The 22,502-nt window shown below is 39.7% G+C and overlaps 1 protein-coding gene across 2 annotated transcripts in view; it reads right to left on the reverse strand.

The window, feature by feature from the left end:
- Window positions 1–7,068, reverse strand: part of cacna2d3a (calcium channel, voltage-dependent, alpha 2/delta subunit 3a) — a 170,470-nt gene extending 163,402 nt beyond the window's left edge. Inside the window, exons 1-2 of one of the 2 annotated variants that reach the window (XM_066697725.1) lie at window positions 6,100–7,068; window positions 4,837–4,918 (exon numbers count right to left, since the gene is read on the reverse strand). In XM_066697725.1, coding sequence (XP_066553822.1) covers window positions 4,837–4,918; window positions 6,100–6,215 — 198 coding nt within the window. In that variant the 5' untranslated portion in view covers window positions 6,216–7,068. The remainder of the gene's footprint in view (window positions 1–4,836; window positions 4,919–6,099) is intronic. The other variant, XM_066697726.1, reaches the window with a different exon arrangement.
- Between the last annotated feature and the right edge of the window lie 15,434 nt (window positions 7,069–22,502).

Below are 22,502 nucleotides of genomic sequence, written 5' to 3' on the forward strand. Positions count from 1 at the left end.
CCGAGAGACAACGACTACAAAAACCACATCCTTCCGAGTGCAAGGAAGTGTACAAACACAATATGTGCCGGTGTCAGTCCACTGCGGTCTCTCTCCAATTGTCAGAGCGGACATTTGCTTTCCGTTTCTCATCTTTTCTCTTTTTTTTGCGGCTCTATTCAGTTCAAATCGAGCGAGCGGCTGTTAATGCGCTAACGCCAGACTCCATTCAAACGAAGCCTCCGTTGTTTCTAACTGATCTTCAGCCAAGCCTTGTTTTGAAACGCACACGATGAGGGACTGTGATTCGTGCCAGCCCGGTGCAAAACCGTTAGAGAGACCGCAATCCTCTTCTCATGTTTTTCTTTTTTAACAACACTCTCTAGCCACAAAGATCAAGCTTATTTTAACCTTACATCTTCGTCACAAAGGGAATATAAGGCCAAGGGAACAGCCATGCCCTTTAAATCACAGCTCGATCACTTGTACAGCAGTCGAGTGCAAGCATCCCCACTTCTCTACAGCGGTTATTAACCACAGCAGATTTACATTAAACATGGTATTTAGAGGATTTTAAGCAGCACAAGATTTACAGCAAGAATGATCAGAGCGCTCTGGAAAAGTCACTGGTAATATTTAAAATCAATATTACTTTTGCTTCAAGTGATAACAGCTTACCTCAACAGAACACCCCTTTTTTTCCCCCCCAGGTTGCTGTGCTTGCTGTTACCTTGCTAATCAAGGCCTTCAAGGGAGAGAAACCTGCAGTTGTTTTAAGCAAACACCAGGACACACACATTCAACTTCAACGGCCGGCAAGTCAGACTCTCTCGGTCGTGCCGTTTCACACTTCGGGGTGTCGAGGATGACTCTAGGCTGATGACATCTGCTCAGGTTTTGAAGACTACCAATCAACAAGCACACACACTAGGAAGCGACGGCCGATAGATAGACGTCCGGGTAATTCTAGCGTGGAACTGCAGTTCCGCTCCTGAGCATTTTCCCTGATCAGGCACATTTTAAATGCTATTGTAAGGGAACCCGTTGCATAAATAACATTTAATCCCAGACCACTAACCTGTTTACACTGAATATTGAGTAACAGGATTCGATTTCAGTCTTGTTAAAGAGGACGGAGTATTAAATGCAAAAGTTCAAGGTGTTTTCATGGGGTAATCACACCAATAGACTGCAGTAAAAACAGCATTTGTGTTCCTTATATTCTTGCTGGCCAGATAAGTACCAGTACCAGTTTAAGTACATGGTATAAGGGTAAAAAATGACATATAACACTTTATGGCTTTTTTCTATACACTGTAATTATGTTAAATTATCAAATTTAATTAATTAAATTTAATTTAAAAATCAATTTAAAAAATATAAATGATTGATTTTATAGTCTTAACAGGGTAGTAATAACTATATAATCATAAACCTGGCTATTGATATGCTTTTGTGATTGAAAAAAATTGTCAAGAAACTGAAAGGAAGATGTCATTTGTCATCATTTTCATTTCAAAGGATTTTTTTTTTTTTTTTTTTTACTAGGGAACATGAAGGCAGTATTGTGGCCATGGTGTTGTTTTTTTATAATGCTGTTAAACCACTAAATAGAAGTCAAAATCCCTAATTCCACAGCGATGCCACACTGTGGTACAGCATGCATGTTGGAAGCAAATCCCCCTTAAATCTGGCAAAGACAGAAGATTATGTAGTTCAGGAGAGGAGACAATGCAAATTCATCATTTATCCTACCTGGAAATGGCCTGGTGGGGCTATGCAAGCAAGCTAATTTATATTTAAATTCTATCACAGGAACAGCGGTTATCGCAAATGATTTTGCCAACTACTCCATGGAGCAAGAAAGTGCGTTCAGCAGGAGGCTGACAGTTTCTTTTATGGTGCCAAATCTTCGTGACAGCTGTAAAAATTCTGTGAATTAGCCACGCCACCATTTCAGTCTTTTCTTTCCTTCCCAACAGTAACCTTTTAAATGTGTGCATATGCTAAAAGCTGTAGAGCACATTTGGATAGCTGGGGGTTGTTGAGGTGGCTGAGGAGGCGACAGCAAAATGAAGTTAGATAATCACTTACTTGATGAGAGAGCTTTAATTTATCACTGGTAAAATATTCATTAATAAAGCAAATCAGGCCAATCATTCTTACACTGCCGATCAATTAATCAATTGTGAAATCGAAGGCAGCAGTAAATATTCACACAACAAAGTGATATTCTAAATATTTTCTACATAAATGTATTGTGTGTGTGTGTGTGTGTGTGTGTGTGTGAGTGTGTGTGTGTATATATATATATATATATATACAATGCTTTTTCATTATATCACTTCAGTATTCACCTATTTTACATCCTCCTTTTTACTTTACAATTGCTCCAGATGCTGTATCTCAATCTTCTTTTTACTGTTATATTTCCCAATGAAACCATTTAAATGCATTTTGCAATTCACAAAAACTACACATCACTTAAATCAATGATATATGCCATGAGCTTATACCCAAGTGAAATGAAAAGGAAGTCTGTATTAAAAAAGAATACCATTAAAACTTTTTTTTTAATTCTGTAATTCGATTCTGAATGTTGTCAAAAAAAATAATATAACAAATAAAAATAGTACTTGCAAAACATTAGATTGTATTGTATTTTGTAATCTGATCCCTGTAAATGAACACATTCAGATTGTCCTATTTTGTTTCAACCTAAAACATGACATTTGAAAATACACTTTAAAAATATTTTTACACAAACTTGGGAATAATCATCTAGTTTTACAGTTCTGTTTGCGCATTTATTTATATCAATATTTGCCAAAACCTGATAGGAGAAATCAATATTTCCTTGTATCTGGCCTAACCAAGGATTGTGCGACGACGTTCTCCCGAGGAGAAGCACTTATGGTACTAATCTTTGCTGTCTGTTGTTAATTTATTTTTTGGCCATTAAAAGCCAATCCGGTCACAAGGGATCCATTATCACATAACCCTTACAATTGTGATTGCAGCCCATTAAAGCCCTTCTGCCAATCATAAGTGTGGTGCCATTGCATTGCGATATCCCTGTTCCTTGTTTTTTTTTAACAGCCTTTTCAGAACCATATTCACAATCAGGACCGTAAAACAGCCCTGGTATCTGAAGCTCCTTTCTGAGGTCTCAGACACATAAGGAACCAATACAGACTGAGGCTTCTTATAAAGCATAAAGCATAAAGGCTTTATTCCTTAAAGTATTAGTGCATTATTCTTTATGAATGGTGGGGGGGGAGGCAAAAAAGGAAAAAAGTATTTTCCCTGCACCGTTATTTTATTTTTTTCAAACAACATATTTCCTTTCTTCCCAAAACAATATCAGTAAATAATTCTGAAGTGTGAACATCGACGTGCACTGTGGGTCCTGTGTTTCAGCTTATATAATTTAATGAGAAAATATGTACTTTTTGATCAAGGTTTGTACAATCAATTCTCAGTCCTCATTTGAATTTAATAGACTCTGTCCCATTTTTCAAGTCTGTGCAGAGAAGCACCCGGATAATACCCAGCTGTGCAGCTGAAGGGGGGAGATAACCACAGTCATTCCTCTTATCTGTAATGATGTAATACATCCAAGCACAGGGTCCACATGATTGGGGAATAATGGGATTGTGGGACTGCAGTGATGATACACAATACTATAGTATTCTGTCTCTCCTGCTTCCCACCACATGTCTGCAAGATACTGTATGTCAAACTGCTGGGCAAAAACACCCCAGCGCTGCCCGTTTAAAATGGCACCTTGCACCATACATTGCGTCTCTTTCAGCACAGACCGATACACAACTGAGTACGACAAACTTAAAATTCAGCTCAGGTTATAAGACACACACACACCCCCCAGTTCACAATGTTTAAAATCAAATATAATGTCAGGAGTCTGCACAGGAAAATACACACGAAAGGTTGTTTTCATCTGCCTTTGTAGATTTATATCAAGTGCATATAATTCAGAGATATGAGTAATCGGTTCATGTTTCTCTAGAAGAGGTGACTGCTTGCCTACACCCAGTACAACCTGTTCGTAGGAAAACTGTATCATTCCCATGTAGCACTATAAGAATTAACCTTCTTACACACAACACAGTGTTTTTGTTTTTGTCTGTTTTGCCCTGCAAGGTATGCATATTTTTTATTCTCACACAAGTGTTATTTGGTTGTTTCTTTCAATATTCATATTTTGTTTTAGAAAAATATATCTCAAAACATATAAGCTAAATTATGTGTTGGTGATATGGAAAATATACTGATTGTGCTGTGGTTCTGTGTAAACAATATTTGTTTGTTAAGTAGGCTTGCATTTTTCATGAACATGATAAGAATATTAAAAAGTGGATAACAATCTGTAAACAGTTTAGTTGCTTAGCAATTAAATGCCAATGTTATGCAATAGTTTTCATAAATATCACCTGTTTGTTTAGATTTTACTTTAAACAAGTGTCAATTTAGCAGCCCATTACAATTGCATTACAATGTTCCTTTGAGTCCACATGATTCTGTAATCCTGGACGGACAAATGTGAAAGTACACTGACTCAGACAAGCCATTTAAAGCGCCATATAGTAATCCATACAGATGACCAAACGGAACAGCTGCTACAACATCGCATCTTCATTTTTAAGAGAATCTCTTCATTAAAATACCCCAAGCAGTAGTCGTTTACCTCAGCTATATCCTTATGTTTGTCTGCCCTAAAATCAAGCGTAAATGAACCCAGACCCGCCTGTATTGTACAAGGCCCGTGAAAGCTAATGGTCTCGAATATGAAAATGATATGACTTACATTTAGAAAGAAATCCCAGTAAAACATACCTTTTGCAGCAGCTGTGAACCTGAGTACTTAGCTGATATTGACTTGATTTCACCTCCAAACGCAGAGGCCCATAACTTCACACTGAAAAATTAAATTACAAAAATAAACATCTACACAAATGCGGCGTATATGTCCTTCAGAAATACACAAGTGTTATATTTTAAAAACACTTACCATAGTACATAGATAAGTAAACGCATGCATTCATCCTCCGAATAAATATAAATGAATAAGACATGTTGCCAACATTGTATAAACTATTCTTGTCATAATATGACGCTACATAATTGTAGCAACAGTAAACAACTTTTCTTTTATTCTTGTATTCATTAAAGAATGAACATTTTTGATCTTTGACACAATTTTGATTTTACAAGCATGACTTTTTTTCTGTGCAAAGATCTCAGTCAAAACGATGCTGTTACTCTGATCATGCTTTTTGCACAACTTTACTGATGCTGTAACTTAACTTGGTCGCTACACAGTAACCAAAAGTTTCACCATTGCGAGAGCTAAATACAACTCAGAACAAAAACAGACAGAACTGCCAATGTCTTGGATATAATTTCAAAACTACCATTTGTCACGGATTATTTCTTAGTACCATTTATAAAATTTAATTCCATAATAAAATCTTATAAAAAAATGTGTTTGCTCTATCACAGTGCAGTGCATATAGGCCCCGTCTATTTTCACGTTTCATGAATTAGGATATGAGTAATTTAAATTATATTTTAACATTGTTTTGAATGTCCAGTTACAATGCATCACTTATCGGTTCAGCTTCATTGTTATAGTAGGCGTCTGTCCTATTCCAAATCTAATCGTTTATTTATGTGTGTGAGAGAGAGGGTGTGTGTATCTGTGTGTATCTGTGTGTGTGTGTGTGTGTGTGTGTGTGTGTGTGTGTATCCACAACTTTAAAAAATAAGCTTCTAAGCGTCATGCCGGTATTTGAATTATTACTCGATTTCTTAGCAGACAGCCTTGTCCAGAGTGACTTACAATTGTTCCAAGATATCACATTATTTTTTTTTACATTTACCCATGTATACAGCTGGGCATTTACAGGAGCAATCTAGGTAAAGTACCTTGCTCAAGGGTACAACATCAGTACCCCCACCGGGGGCTGAACCCACAACCCTGTGCTCCACAGTCCAGAGTCCTCCACACTACTGCCCAGTGGATGCACTGGATGCACAGGCTAAACGCATACTTTTCTCTAGCAGTGCGTATATAAAGAACAATCACTGAGCACTTACACGGAGAGAGGGATCCCCTGTTGTGACTCAACCACACCGGCGACTGTCAGTGTGATCCAGAGCAGCAGCACAGAGCCCCAAACACGCGGGCCGCCGGGGTTCAGATGCCGGAGCATGTTTCTGTCCGCTCGGGTCCAGCTCCCGCCTCGATGCCGAGCCTGGAGAAGTGACAAGGCACCCTCCACTCCACGGGATTGACCAAGAAAATAAATACACACAATAAAACAGGCACCCGAAATTCACAGCTGCCCATGCATAGCTCAGTCCTATAGGTCCCGACGGTCCGGCAGCAGAATGAGAGACCGGTGGGGGGGTTGTGCCCTGCGTGGTGCCTCCGGTGCGTTACTTCTGTAGGGATGTTTTTCTAGCCGGCACTTTTCTTGAGTGTAGTTGCTCACAACTCCCGCAGTAAGAGTAAGCAAAGTGCGACAGGATGACAGGGGTGACCTAGTGCGTCTCCAAAGTGCCCCTTTACTGCAAGAGTAAGGAGGGAGAGGGAGAGAGAGGGAGAGAGAGAGAAAGAGGGATGCAAGCAAGCAGAGCAAGCCTATTGAGTCCTGCGACGATTCTTGCCTTTTTTTGTGTGGTGTGTGTTGTTGTTGCAAATTACGGTATACTTTCCGACTGGTAAAACGCAGCCGTGGGTCTCTCTCTTCTTTATGTTCTCGATTCTACTTATTATAATAACCCTCCTTCAGCTTTCATGTCAGATCAAGTCAGGCAGTTGTGCTGGTTCACTGGAGCAGGCATTAATGGAAAAGTGCTGACGAAAGCCTGGGCGAGAAAGACAGGAGGGAGCTAGAGAGAGAGAGAGAGAGAGAGAGAGAGAGAGAGAGAGAGAGATACAAAGCGCACTATAGAAATAGAGAGAGTCAGATTATTCCCCCCCTCCAGGATGTTTGCAATGAAACGCACATTGCTGGCAGGCTGTCAAGTGGGCTGTGTTTAGCGTGTGGCTTGGGAATGAAGACCCTGCACACCCACCCGAGACTCATCCACCCGACTCATCCACCCGAGACTCATCCACCCGACTCATCCACTCCAGACACACCCACCCGAGACTCATCCACCCGAGACTCATCCACCCGACTCATCCACTCCAGACACACCCACCCGAGACTCATCCACCCGAGACTCATCCACCCGACTCATCCACGCCGCGCCGCCGCAGGACCGGCAGGGTCACGCCGCTGGAGTCCAGCACCTTGGAGAGCAGAAGAGCCGAAACCCCGCGGCCCCGACCGACACAAACTCGGGTGGACTCGGGTGGACTCGGGCCATCCCCCACTTCCGAAATATCCCGCTGCTGTGGGTCCCGGTGTATAACTGTGCGTGTTATTCACTAGCATCAGACGAGTCTCGTCTTGATGATGTACCGCCAGGCGTCCCTTTAACTAGCCGCCCTCTGGTTGTGTGCTGGAGCATCAGTGGGCTATTTCTGAAGCAGGGCTTATTTAAAAGGCTTTGTGAATGAAAGGAAATGCAGCAGAAGTAAATCAATGCGGGCTAAGTGACTCAAGCCTGTGCATAAATTATTAATGTTGTGCTTGTGTAGGAATCCCTTGGTAAAGTGTGTGTGTGTGTGTGTGTGTGTGTGTGTGTGTGTGTGTGTGTGTGTGTGTATGTGTGTGTGTGTGTGTGTGTGTGTGTGTATGCGTGTGTTAGTGAGAGTGTGTGTGCGTGCATGTCACTTTGTGTGTGATTTAGTGTGTGTGTGTCTCAGTTTGTGTGTGTGTTGTGAGTGAATGTGTCTTTATGTGTGTGTGTGTGTGTGTGTGTGTGAGAGAGAGAGAGAAAGAGTGTGTGAATGAGTGTTAGAGTGAATGTGTGTGTGTGTATGAAAGAGAGGGTGTGTGTGTGTGTGTGGTGAGTGAGTGAATTTGTCTGTGTGTGTGAGTAAGAGAGTGTCTGTGTGTGTGCAAGTCTGTGTGTGTGTGTGTGTGTGTGTATTTATATACTAGTGTAAATACATAAGGATCCCAAGCTGACTGGTAGAGCGCTGGAAAGCCACTGGGAATATTCTCACTGCTAAGCTGGTTCTTCTGACCCGCTTTCCAGTTACAAATTTAGATTCTGTGTTGCGTTGCATTGCTACATCACTGCGCTGCCCACTCACTCACTCCTGCAGCCCAAAAAAGTGCTGCGGAAGACGTTCAGAGTGCAACCATGCACCAGCACCATTCATCAGTGCTTAATGAAGTAGAAAAAAGGGGAGCGGGGGTTGGGGGAAACCCAAATATCAACATTAATTGTTTTCACTTTTTATGGAACCATTAAATAATCTTGAATATCCACTGAAAACTGATCTATTACAAGTTTATAAAAGGGAAACTGGGAAATGGATTATGAATATATTTCTTTATATGTGGTTTTAAAAACTAAAGTCTTGCACTGAGCTATACATGCGACTGATACAGTGGAAAAATCACAGCAGCTGTGCAGCTCGCATTGTGATGGCGTTGCGGTGTTTGTAAGTGTGTGTGAAAAAGAGGACTCTCTTCACACAGCACTCCCTGTGAAAAGCTTGTCCGTAAGGTACTCGATACACGCACGGTGTGGAACAGTTACTGGGTCAACCCACTCACCCTGCAACGTATGGATACAGTATTCTGAGTTTACAATTCAGTTGCACCAGCACAATATTGAAATATGTCGCATCCAAGTTGGCCACTGACTGTAAGATTAATAGAGCCAGACACTTATATGAGGATGTGTTTAATACAGAACTACATCAAAACTGGATATAATTTGGAGATGAATTCAGTTTAATTCATTCAGGGCTAATTTAAAAAAACCTGCGTAGGTTTTCTTATCCCAGTTTAAACAAAACAAGCTTATTTGTTTTTACAGGACAATTAACAGCAATGTCAACCGGAAGCAAGATATACATACAATCTTTTAAAACATATTCTAATTTACTCCTATGCATTTAATACCTATAGCAGTCCTTCCATTTTACACCAGTAAAGATTTGGAAGGCACCTCAATAAGTAATAAATACATTCTTCTTAAAAAAACTATTTTGGTCTGAGTGTTTTGTTGTTGTCATTCTGGGCACAGCATGGAATAAAATTAAATAATGTCCTGTATGTTTACGACTCAAGGGCTCCTGCAAACAACCACATTTTGTATCGGTTGTGAGAACCAGAAATCCTTAACAGCATTAGAGCAGACGCCAGAATTACAATGGCCCACAATGGCCCCGTCTGACCGGTCCTTGCAGGACCCCTCCACTCTCCAGTGAGATTCCCCGGGGAGGCGTGAACGCAGGGAAATCCGGCAGTTCATGAAGAGTGATAATTCAAAGCCGTGAGTCGTTTCACAGCTGGCTAAGTCTGCTGCGGACTCTATTACACGCAGACGCGGCCGTGTCACTCGGGGAGGCCTGGGATCACTCTACCCTGTCGATATCTGTCTCTCTAGACACAAAAGGGAGTCGCTGGATCTAATACTCTGGGATGGTTTTAGTGCAGGGTTTGTGACAGCTGCAACATATGACAACATGTTATTTACATATATGGCCAAGCTTTTACATTTTATGCTTCTGTTATTTGCCTTTCCACATATTTAAAGCTGATGGCATGCATTCACATGAGTGCTTTGATGGGTAACTCTTCTTGACATCAAGGAAAAGTGGACATAAATAAGATCATCTCTCTTATTACTAAACAACCACTACTACTAGAACTACTAACAATGATGCTGCTGCTGTTGCCAATAATAATAATAATCATAATAATAATAATATATTGTCATTAATTCCATTAGGAATGCATCATGACTGGTTCAAATGATGGTAGCACTTTCTTTTCTGTCACTACATCAATTGAAAACACTACAATTCATCTGTATGCAAGAGTATTTGATTATCCCCGTGCTTCAATGTAGTGGCTTAATCCCACTCCCACTCATTTATTTCACTTAGGATTTCAATTTGTATGCACGTTGCCGGTTCAAGGCAAAGGCGAGTGAAATGCATCTAAGTTAAGGCCCATGTGTGTTTTACGATCTATCCACTGGTTTACAACTGCAGCACAATACTGCTCGCTAGCATGGTATTCAGAAAACATTAATTGCACCAGACAGGAATATAATGCACGCTTAGCACCACATAAAACAGGAAGTCACCTGGACGCATACGTGCGCCACCTACACACATAATCGGAGCGTAACACTTGTCCCTTCATGGTTTGATCCATTGAGAAGAGAAATAAAAAAAGTTCCTCTTACAGGAAAAACTGGGAAGAGAAGCTGTATCGGTCTGCCAACATCTTAATGCAATTAGGATACGCAATCTGCATAAATGTGTGGTCATAGACCAAATAAATACTGTAAGCATTTATGTCCAGGGGTGTTCTTTAAATATAATAGAAAATGTATATGAGAAAGTAAACCACACCAACGTGCTAATGTCTATCTTGTATAACAAGCACTTTACGGCAAGGATCCGTAATTGAATATAAAAATATATAGTTTATGCTGCCAAACAGCTCTTTGAACCTTCGCACAGGTTATAATTACACAGCGAATTTAAAACAATCAGAATAAACCTTGGTTTTGGGGCACAGGACGTTTATGGGCTCTGACAGCCTCGGAGAACTTACGGCGTCGCAGTCGCCACACCGGACCCCTCGGTACTGCGGGCAGTGGGTTTGCTTTTTGTCAAAATGTGGGAATGGAAAGCTTGTATAATCAAAAGGATTATACTTTTTTTTTTTTTTTTCTCCTCCTGCATAGTGAATATAAATGTTCTACCTTCAGAGATGTAAGTGCACTACTGAGATAATTAACTAGAAATAATTACAATGCACTTGGCAGATTACAGCACAGCCCTGTGAAAAAAATGGACATGTTTTATTTATGGCTATTCCCCTGTGGCAATGTGATGGATCAACTACAGACACAGATGTTTAAAGGTGACTTCATACAACAGCCTTGGTAATATGTTACATATATATACATACATAAATAATAGTTATACATAGACATACACACACATACATATATATATATATATATATATATATATATATATATATATATATATATATATATATGCTTAAACACACAGAAACACACACACACATATATATAGTTTACAAACATTCAATCATGTTCTGTAATTAAACAATATAATCAAATGTACAGTAGTGTATTTTAGTGTGTATTAAATATTCTGAGAGCAAAGTTTCCTGCTTTTATTTTTTTTTAATACATTAAAGCACTTTATCTAGTGATTCTTCCCAAATTTAGATTCAGTTCTCTATCCACTTTCTCTTCCCCCTTGCCTGACCCTAAAGTGCCTAACCTTGCATGCAAACCTCTGGAAGGTAACCTAAATGCCCACTGGTCACAAGTTTTGCCTTGTCAAAGGATCAGCTGCAGCATTAACCCTATGCGGTATGGTCCATTCTTCGTGGTTTCAATGTATGTGGTTGAAAGAGCTTTTAGTGCCATTCAATGTCAAAGCTTTCAGCAGGCAGGGGGTCCTCCATGATCTTTGGGTTGTTGTCATAATGGAACAATTTACATGGGTAGCAAAAGTAATTTCTAGGAAATGAAACATAAATAAAACTGGACTTAAATGTTTTAACTCTATTGTCAAAGCATAATATTTGTTCCTGTGGTAAGGTAAGCATTTCAGATTGGGGTGCTGTAAGGCACACTTTGATGGTAAATGGGGGGGGGGGGGCGGTTAGGTGTCATAGATGTACACTGCTCTATAAGAAGAAGAGAAAATAGAAAATAAAAAAGCTATTAAACAGGTTATGAAATTCTCCTACAGACTGGGGTCCATTAGTGGTGGAGGGCAGAAGTGCTACACAGCTGAAATCTACAGCAATCATGCTTTTGAAACATACGAGTTGGTCTGCATCACAACATAAAGCAGCGTCACAGAGAGGACTTTTAAAGTGAAGCGTGTGCTGCCCTAAACTAGGCCATCTCCACATTAAACATCAGACAATACACACGGGCGATTATAAACTGTGTGGAGCGGTGCCAAACACTATCTCTGTCCCTCATGCATTGCAGCGCTAAATACAAACTCTGCTCAATACACCTGTGATACACACATGCAACACTGCCAGCGATAAACTACTGCGAGTTCAGGTGAGGCAATACACAGAGCGCATGCAAAGTAATGAATGTTACATACATGTAACATGCATGGCACTTCCATTTGAGAGGACCTGAAAGGCAAAACGATTCAGAGATTGAGCTAATCTCTGTCGTACATGAATTGGTTCATGTTAACATCTGAAGGGCCAACTGGAGCCACAGATATGCACAGCAGCCTTTACCGTCGAGAGTGATTTAAATTGCATCTGACGCGATAAATCCCATTAGGTTATGTCAAGGTAAAATTATTCAATGAATAATTCTGCTTTCACATGTGTTGAGCTACCTGTCTACAGAAATACCATTGATAAGCAACTCATTGTTAATGTTCTTGATATTAATAATGCACTTTTTCAAGTCTGTGGAAGAAAGGAAAAGGATTATCGATAAACATGAATATTAAAATAAAATCCTCTTTACTTTTATATATATTATGAAATGATACCTCTTTAACCCCAGTCAGTTCCATTGTCTGTACATTTATGCTGATTAACCCACATAGAGCATGTGTGTGTAGACTACATACATAGAAACACACAAACCATTTACACAGTTTGTTGAAGGGTTATGTTAATATACAATAAATCAGTATGGCCTGACTTGTTGTAAGTGATAGACTTAAATAAAATAGGCGACTTCACCTTGATGCAAGTCATTGAATAAACAGCATAATAAACATTACAGCCACACCCCTATTAAACTTTCTTTTATTTCCCCCACACAACTAACTATGGGATTGTGTAGAATCGCTTCATGGTCTTTAAAAGTCATAAACCACCTCAACACTCCCTGGCATTATAGAGCCTTTGACTGGTATGTATTGGCTCCATACGTTTCCTTTTTCAACTGGGGAAAATGAATGAAATACCCGAATCAAACATTCAAAGTATGGACCCAACGTTACACTGAAACTTCAAATCAAGACGTCACAGGACGGCTGATGCAGAATGAAAGCGCAAGTTCAGCAAGAGCAATGAGAGCTGAAGGCCATCCTGGGGGAACAGAAAGAATAATCTATCATTAAAAAATGTGTAGTGCGTTTTACTCTGCTTAATTTCGGTTTAAGGGAATTATGTGCTCGGCACTTGGTTGGCAAATCACAGTGAAAATCTTAGCATAAGGCAATTCATAAAGCTGTGAAATCTTATGGCACTGATTTGGAGCAGTTCTCCAGATGACAATCTTTGCCAAGAGAGGACTACGAATATACATCCCCATAAGGCCTATTCTTTATAAATATTCTATTCTGTACAATATGTAGGTGTATATATACAAGAAGAATCCACATCTTTAAAAACAGACCCATGGATTATCATAAGATAATGATTATGTCACCAAACTGAAAGAACCAATAAATCTGGTAGTACAAGGCTGTGTGTATTTCCAGGAGAATCGATGATTAGCTTAGTAATTAGATCATATATCAAAACAACGGAGAGATTTCGTTAGCTGTAATGTGCTGATAAGAAGCATGATGAAAATCATTAACTTACATGCAACAATGGCCATGCCTCGCACCTTTCTGTGAACGGGCTCAATCAGCTAGTGCACAATGATGCTGTTTTCTTTAATTATAATTGACTGCAAATAACAATTCAGTCCCAAGACAACGCTGGATGTAATTTGAAGTTAAGACCGGAGTAACAACTAATTGTTAATTAATGGAATGGGGTTTAATAAAAAAACAAAAAACAGTGAGCATTCAATATTGAACAGGGTCTCTTTATGCATTTCTGTGGACCATTAACCACATCATCATAACATATCCGGTTATCCAGACGTTACTCAGCATATTTTAAATAGAAGGCACAAAGTTTTTTAATTATGTATAGATACATTGCTCACACACACACACACACACACACACACACACACGCACACGCACACGCACACACTTATTTCTTTGCTCATTAATGACCGTTCTTGAAATTATGCAAAACAAAAAGGAGCAAACTTTATGAAAATGAACCATCTATCGAGCTTCAATCATATAGGAGGTCACATCAACTCTTAAAGCAATGTTACAGTAGATCTACAAGTTCATCTCAGTTCATTAAGGCATGTAAGAAACCACAGACCTTTCCAGGGGTTATTTGTTTAAAATAATGTGTAAAAGTCTGTAGTCAGATATGTGTAGTTTCAGCGTTGGACAGATATGAAATTGATAAAAGAATTTAGTCACCGTTAGGTTTCATAGTTCATATATTGAAATACATTAAAAGAAGCCTTCGCTGAATTCGTACACTTATCAGCCGAAACTAACATGAAGCACTATTTTCAGATGTGCATTTTGAAATGTAATGGAGAGCACTGACATGAACTTTAACAGACATTAAAATCTGAAAAGCAACCAATATTTATAAAAAAGTTAATTTACATAATACATTTAAAAGGTCTGATATTAAATATGAAATATGATCCAATGTTGGGACCTATTTAGAATAGAAGTGGTTTCAGTATCCAAGAAACAGTATATATTATTTTATTATTATTAAATTAAACAACCCCTGACTTTCTGTGTGGGTAAACTGCTTTCTGAAATGATTCTTTAGTTCCTTTATTTTGTCTGACAATTTAGATCCACTTTTTAAGATACTGACTGTGGCTATTACAGTAACAGTCTTTTCTGCATCCTTAGCTCGGGTATTTTTAAGGCTGATCAAGACAGAAAACAGTCAAATGCCTCCAAGGATTTGAAACTGAGAGAAGCAGGTGTTGGAAAATATGTATTTTCTTAGGTAAGGTCTTTTCCTGTCCCAATTTAAATGCATTGCACCATCACTATTAAAATAAACTCACCCACATTTAAAGAGACAGATATAAACAAAATAAAAGGTCTACTTTATTAATTTCTAATTGTGCTTTTGCCTCCACAGGATGGCTCCTAGTTACACTGTTTGGCTGTGTGGATAACACTCAATTAATATTAAAGACAGTCTCATACCTCAAAGCACACGTAAAGTTATTGTGATTGATTTTAGCTCATTTCATATATAGCATATGTAAAACAAATATATAATGAGTTCGTTTGCAAACCCACAATGAAGAGATTGTGGGATAAAATATGTATACACAGAATCTCAGCTCCACAACTCATCTCAAAACCGAAGAAAGATATGCAAGTTGTTCAGGGTTACACACAGTGAAGCTGTGGTGGAGCTCGGCTTTGAAGCGGAAACATCTTATCTGAACCACCAGACCACTGGAGGACTGTGTCTCCTAGAAGCTGACCTGCAAAGCTGAGAACCTCTCCTTCAGACTATATGTATTTCAAGATATCAATGGTTAGAGCAACGGTGATGATCAAAATTCACAATCCATGGCCATAAGAATGACCGACAGTGCGCAAAGGTTATAATACTAATGAAACAAAACAAAAACTGAGGGTAGCAGAAGTGTGTGCGCTAATACAAACAGCCAACGAAATCCTGTTGGTTAAAACGTCCGCCGTGTTATTTTAATATTCATGTCATTGTTATTATATACTTTCCCGTCCTTCTGCGGTGATTTTGGACGAGTACATTCCCGGTGTTTCAGAAACGTTTGATGCTGAAAGCTCTACAACATACATAATTAAAAGAACAGCTCCAAATATAGCAGCGATAACAAAGAGTGAGTGGGCTAGACTCCAAGACTAGTGGGTAGCGCACACCAGCAGTCATATATATTTAAGAGTTTCTTGCTAATGCGGGAGGAAGGGTCTTGATCTGCCGAGCACAGGCGCTCCACGGGAAAGGGTAAGAGTTGCAGGAGGGATTAGCAACTAAGTGTGGAGGGCTGGGGAGATCCAACCGAGAGAGAGAGAAGCGGCGCGGCTCCATTCAGAAGCACCGGTGTGTAAAATGCTTGCATAAGGACTCTTTTAAACACAGCCTGTAAGCAATGACAATGTGATTGACTTTGCAAGGGGTCTTCTCAAGGGTGGGCCGGCCAAGACAACTTCCATTTCCTGTCACTGCACAGGAGGATGGAGTATAAGAACACAAGATATCTTTATAAGCACAATTCTCAACAACTTCTATCTCATTTGTATTTTGTTTGTCTCGAGTCCTTAACTTGCATTGACAACATGCATACTCTTTGGTTCGCTTCTGAGGTACTGATGAAAATAAAAACCTACAAGAGAAACAAAAACACGGCCCTACAGTCCTCTCAAGTAAATCTTAAAGCCACATGTGATAAAACATGTCATTTTGCTTCCTTGCACTTTGCTTGAAATCTGCATAACCTTTTCACTGTCTGCTCAGTGGAAGCAGTCAATTGAAGGTCAGCCCATAGTGCTGGTGATCTGGGAAACACGTCCTCCAATGCAGACAAATATCCGCACTGGCCAGCCTCGTCTTAGTCAAATGCCATGCATCTCAGCCCTTCACAGAAGAAAAAGCTTCCTCTTTTTCTTTCAAGATCATAAGTAGGGCGTGACAGATATATCGGAACACCGATATTATGGGTCGATATTTGCGTTTTACAGAAATATCTGCACATATTCCACCAATAATGCACTGATATATTTTCTCAAGCTATTGGCTAGATATTTTTTTTCAAATTATCATAAAAATCTTCGTCAGACTTCAGACAATAAATAAGTACCTGTTTCTTTGGTTTTACAGTTGTTATTATAATTATTTACCATTATTTTTAACAGTTAAAGTGCTTTAGTTCTCGCTGGAAGCTCCAACTCCACACTGATTCTCATGTGCAGCAGCGCCGCGCACACTCACCCACTAAGAAACACAGGGCTCATCAACCAATAAAAACATGTTTTACTAAAACACTCAAGAAAGTGTTTTTGAAAGCTGTGCTGCATTTGAGTAGCCATGGTTTTGATTGTTTATTTTCGTAATGACTGAAGATTACCGTATACTATGGCACAGAGGCGCATTTTTACTGAAAATTAAATCGCTTTTCAAAACTGAGGACTTGAGACCTGAGAGAACCTGACGAGTGTAAAATGCAAATTTAATCTAGACAAGCACTTAACACTATCTTATTTGATCTTATGTATAGAACACAGTGTTTTGACTTGTCTTCATTTCATACCCAGTTGCATGTCCTTGAATATGCCTTGATTTTGACCCATAACACATACACATGTACTTGTCACGGCTACAGTCCAGCACTCCTCCAACCCAGTATAAGCACTTTCACTTTTCCCCCACTAGATGTTGCCATCACCTTTCTTTACCTTCACATTCCCCAGCAATCATTCAATCAACATTCCTGAACACCATGTGCAATTGTTCAATCAACCTCTGCTCCCATTCGCCCTGCACCTCCCAAACTTGGTTTTCTGTTCCACATATAAACCCCTCACTAATTCTCAGTCTTTGTGAAGTTTTGTCAGTTCTTACTACAATTCCAAACAGTCTCCTTATGAAAACCTTTATATTTTTGACCTCCAGCTTTACCCCTTGACCACGACCTTGATCTTCCCTTGGTTCTGTTTGCCCGATTGCCTGACCCTTGCCTGTGACCACGACCACGTCTTTGCCTTGCCCTTGTTTGCCCTGTCCTGCCGGTATCTGACCCACGCCTGTCTGACCACAACTACCACGTACCGCAACTCGGTTCCCTGTTCCCATGCCCCGCGGTATGTTACAGTACTTCCTTATTACATGATCAAAATTGATTACATGTTCCAGCAACTCAACCCATCTTCGTTAACGCTGTAAAAATCCTAACCTCACACCTGAAGAATGCAGTGGAAGTGTGAATCTGAAACCCTAAACTAAAGTTCACAACTTTCACTTAATTCTCATCTAACATAGATCCTAACCTGAATAAAAATGGGGATCTATGGGTTTCCTAAACCTTCAGGGAGACCAAATCTGTCACTCTCAGAGAAATTAACATCCTCTTTATAATTAAGGCTGATTCCAGCAGTACTCAAACCACATGTTCCTCTAGAAATCATTAAATGTTGATGATTCCCAAGTGTTGTAACTGACTGATACAGACCGCCGCCTCTCAAGTGCACTGCAGTCGTCTAACAAATCTGTGGCCTGAACTCCCACCCTGCGATATGTTTGCGTCCGTGTAATTAATGTGAACTGCAGGGAGAGGAAATGTTGGGCGCAGACAGGCTACCGGCACTTTTTATAGTTTGGTTACATTTTCTAATTCAAGATCCAAGGAAGCTACAAAAGGTCCATAGGTTGATGGATACAATCTCTGCCAATTTGAATATATTCACATACACACAGTACAACATTAATCACCAACAATGTACAACTGACGTTTCATTAAGTGTAGCTTATTAATCATAATTGTGCAGAATGTAGTGTAATTGATTACACGGGGGGGGCGGCAACAGCAGGCTGGCGTTTTACCAGCGTTGAATATGTAACTAATTTTATGACCCTTAAAAACACATTTTTATATCAAGAATTTAGAAAATACACACATTAAAAGAAAAAAAAAGTTTTCATTATTTGAAATCTTCAAAAATATTAGCTAAAATGTCGGTGTTATACATTTGCAGCTAAATTCACATGTATAGCAACAAGAAAATATAAGTTAAATATATGTGTTTGCTGATGGTGCAGATTTTCTGTAATCCGATGCTGGTGATTGAACTTTTTACAATCGAGAGGAGGCCGTTCACCCCATCGTGCTCGTTTGGAGTCCATTCATAACTAAGTGATCCAAGGATACGATGTGTTTGTTTTTCTCTGTGAATGAACAGTAACAGCTGGGCTTTAATACAGACCTGAATGCAGTATAGCTGTGCATTTCTTTATGCTTTATAATACATTTCACATGAAACACAGAAGTGACTCCATCCTGAGGCCAGTGCAGAGAGTGAAATGAGTTGATTTCACCGTCGTGCTGTGCAGATTAAGTGTAATGCATGAAAAATATATAACTTTGGGCTCCTATTTCTACATGCACGAATCCACAAACCTTGAGATCATCACTGAATGGTCTGATCTAGATAAGGCCATCTCTCCCCACCGCCTTGAAGTAACGTGATATGCAGAATAATCCGGGGGGAGATCGTGCTGTTTTAAGTTCAGCAAAGTGCATTCTGTTCAACAAAGCGCAATGATGACAGTCCATGACTCCTTTAATGGCTGCTGTAGTCTGCCTTGAGATGGCTGACATGAAAGGCACTATAGTGTATTCTGAATTGTACCCTAATCTGCACTACACTCTCGTACCATTAGTCTTCTCCGGCCCTTGAACAGAATGCAATGTCACTCTGTTTGTTTTCTGATAAAATTAGGGTGCGGGGAATCCACAATTCGTCTCACATGTCAAATCGTTGAAGCTGCAAAGGTACGCAACTTCAAAAAAATACCAAACCCCAATGTACACGGAGGATGACACATATATGTTATGAAATCCCATCTCAGGTGATCGATGGACCCTGCGGTGAACCATGGCGAGGCCCGCAGGTCATCCGTACACGCTCAACTGGTGTATGTCCCCAGTATGTGAAGAGCTTTCTCCTTCTAAGTCAAACTCAATATGTTCATAAATTAAACTGTCACCGATAATTATCTCAGCTCACATGAAAAACACAGTACGGAAAGAGATTAATTATAACTCCACGCCGTCCGGTAATGACAGCCACGCAGCAGATAACGGCAAATGCCTTTTTCTCAAAACACAGGTATTGACACGCGGCTCTGTGGGTCTTCTTTTAAAACGACAGCAATGAGGAAGTGACAGATCGAGAAAGGAAAGGCTTTAATTATGACGTTCTATTTGTTTTTTAATTCGTCTTATGAGTGGTAATGGGGGGAGGGGGCCTTAGTGTCGAAGTCTCATTTGTACGCAGAGGGGCTTCATGGAAGAAACAGGCAAAAGTAATTATGACAGAGGGAAAAGTCTTGTTGAATATTAAAATCAGGTGCTAAAGATATTCAAATTCGCCATACCGTCTACATCTAGTTAATTAGCAACAGATTTTTATGTATAATACAATGAAGATGAGAACAAATTCGATTGAATTTCTATGCATATGCTTATTCCAGCATTTTAAGTCTATAGCGAGTAGTGTGTTTCGTCAAAATATCAGCTAGATTATATAAAGCGAGTTCATTTTTGCCATATCTTTTACGTTAAAGATATGTCAATAAGTCTGAATACAGGGTATTTGTATACAGAATGTATTTTTCTGTAATGATTCGGCCTCTGGTGGCAACTAAACACAAGATGAAGATCTCAGACCACAAAGCACACAGCACAATGTCCTAATCAGTGTTAAAGAAAATCTATTCGATATTTATTACAATTCTGGTTTTTAACACCCAATAAAAAAAGCCACGGAACTCAATTTGAGGATAACTTGTATAACCGAGAAATGATAAAGTCTCAAAAACATAAGAAATCAATAAAGATTTTTTCGACCATATTTCAGTTTTCAGTTGTGTGTGCAACTGAATCGAGTCTTTAATTCAAAAGCATCACTTCTTTTTAGTTGGAACCTCAATCTTACCACCTTCATTTCATGGGCAAACCTGTCCCTGTTCTCTCTATTCTTGCATTATTCTTCTATCAATTAATTTCAGATATGCAATCAAGCTTTACACACTACCTGACAGTTTTCCTTCTCTTGCTCTGGCTCAATACACCTTATTAAAATGTATGTTTTGAACTCATTCTTCAAAGGCGTGCCATTCGCCTGAAGAGCCGAGCAACTGCTCCCACTTACAGGATATTAAAAGAAAACTAAATGAAAGATCTCAGAATCTGTATTAGGCCCAATTCAATTGCATTCCATACGTCAGCACAGCAACGGATGTTAGATGATGTCACCCCTACAATGATAAAACGTCCAAGTTATCTTGAACTATCTCAGATAGCTGTTTTTAACTAAGTCCTGGGTACCAAACACAATAAATGCTGGAAGGTTGTATTCGTGTATCTGCAGTCTAGCGCTGATAGACATCTACCGTATTAAAAACTGTGAAATTACCGAATGGCAAAACTACTTTCTTTCTGGCCCATGAAAGCTTAAGAAATAGAATTACAAAGTTATAATAATTTTCCAATTATTTTGAGACAATGATCATTTATAGATGTACCAGGAGGCTGAACGGGTTGAAGGTGATTGAAAACAGCAATTGTACTGAAGAGAAATGACCCCATGGATGAGTGGCTCTTTGAAATAGATACAAAGTGAATTTTTCTATACATCTGAGGAAATACAAACTATGCAAAGCCTTCATGAAGCAGAAAAAGAGGGGAATGAGGCTTGGAGCTTCACATTATGTTATCTTTCTTAGTAACAAGACAGTTATGGTAGGTAGGTATAATTCACAAATCATTATATAAAAAGTACAAGTAAAAAGGCATTTTTTGTACCTATTATGATGTTATAATGACTAATGTACCAGTTCCTTATCATATATGTCTTGATAACTCAGGTGTGTATGTGTGTGTGGGGGGGGGGGGGGGTGATGGTGGTGTGGTTATAGTTCAACAACTGGACAGATGTGAAAGTTTAGTGCAACTGCAACTTTAAAACGCAAAGCCGGTTCCTGCCAGAATTCTCCTATCACTTCAGAAACAGCAGCGAGACTCCGAGGCACTAACTTGTGTCGGGGGGAATTAAACTGCGAGAGTCTGATAACTGTCCGAGTAAAACAGACTCCAGTGCATGGTCCTTTATAGACACACTCTAATGCAAAAGAGAAAAGCTGCTTAAATAGAACAACTTTTTTTAAGGAAGCAAATTATATCTGTTGAAGCACCAGACGAAATAAGTCTGATTCCCAGAATTGTGTGTACAAAGCATGTTAAAAGGCCCTACCAAAAGGGACTCTATCATTTGTCTCAGTTGTGGCCATAGTGTGATTCAGACTCCTCTAGTTCTGCCCACGTGCTTTTCCACTGATCGTTCCTGCCTTTGGCCACATTGCAGCGGTTTAATTGATTGATCGCCCAATTATTTAACCGTTTTCTTTTTCTCCAACGGCCCAATTTAAGAATATACTTGATCGTGGCCAATCCGTTATTCAGCGACACCAGGTAACACTTGACTGAACTGCATCAGGGTTCGCAGCTCCGGGCGAAGGAGGTCAATGGAGGCACGGCCAAGTCAGGGCAATCTGAATTGTGCTGGAAGACTGTGCAGGTAGTGAAGAAATTCCTACTGAAATGTCAACATACATCATTTACTTCCGGCTCTGTGCGCAAACTGAAAGCAATGCCTTCCAGAGGGAGAGAGCGAGAGAGAGTGAGAGGGAGAGAGGGGGGAGAGGGGGTTGCGAGAGGGGGAGAGAAAGAAAGAGTGAGAGGGAGTGAAAGAGAGAGAGTGAGAGGGGGAGGGAGAG

This window comes from Amia ocellicauda, chromosome 3, assembly GCF_036373705.1.
Source record: "Amia ocellicauda isolate fAmiCal2 chromosome 3, fAmiCal2.hap1, whole genome shotgun sequence".
NCBI lineage: Eukaryota > Metazoa > Chordata > Actinopteri > Amiiformes > Amiidae > Amia > Amia ocellicauda.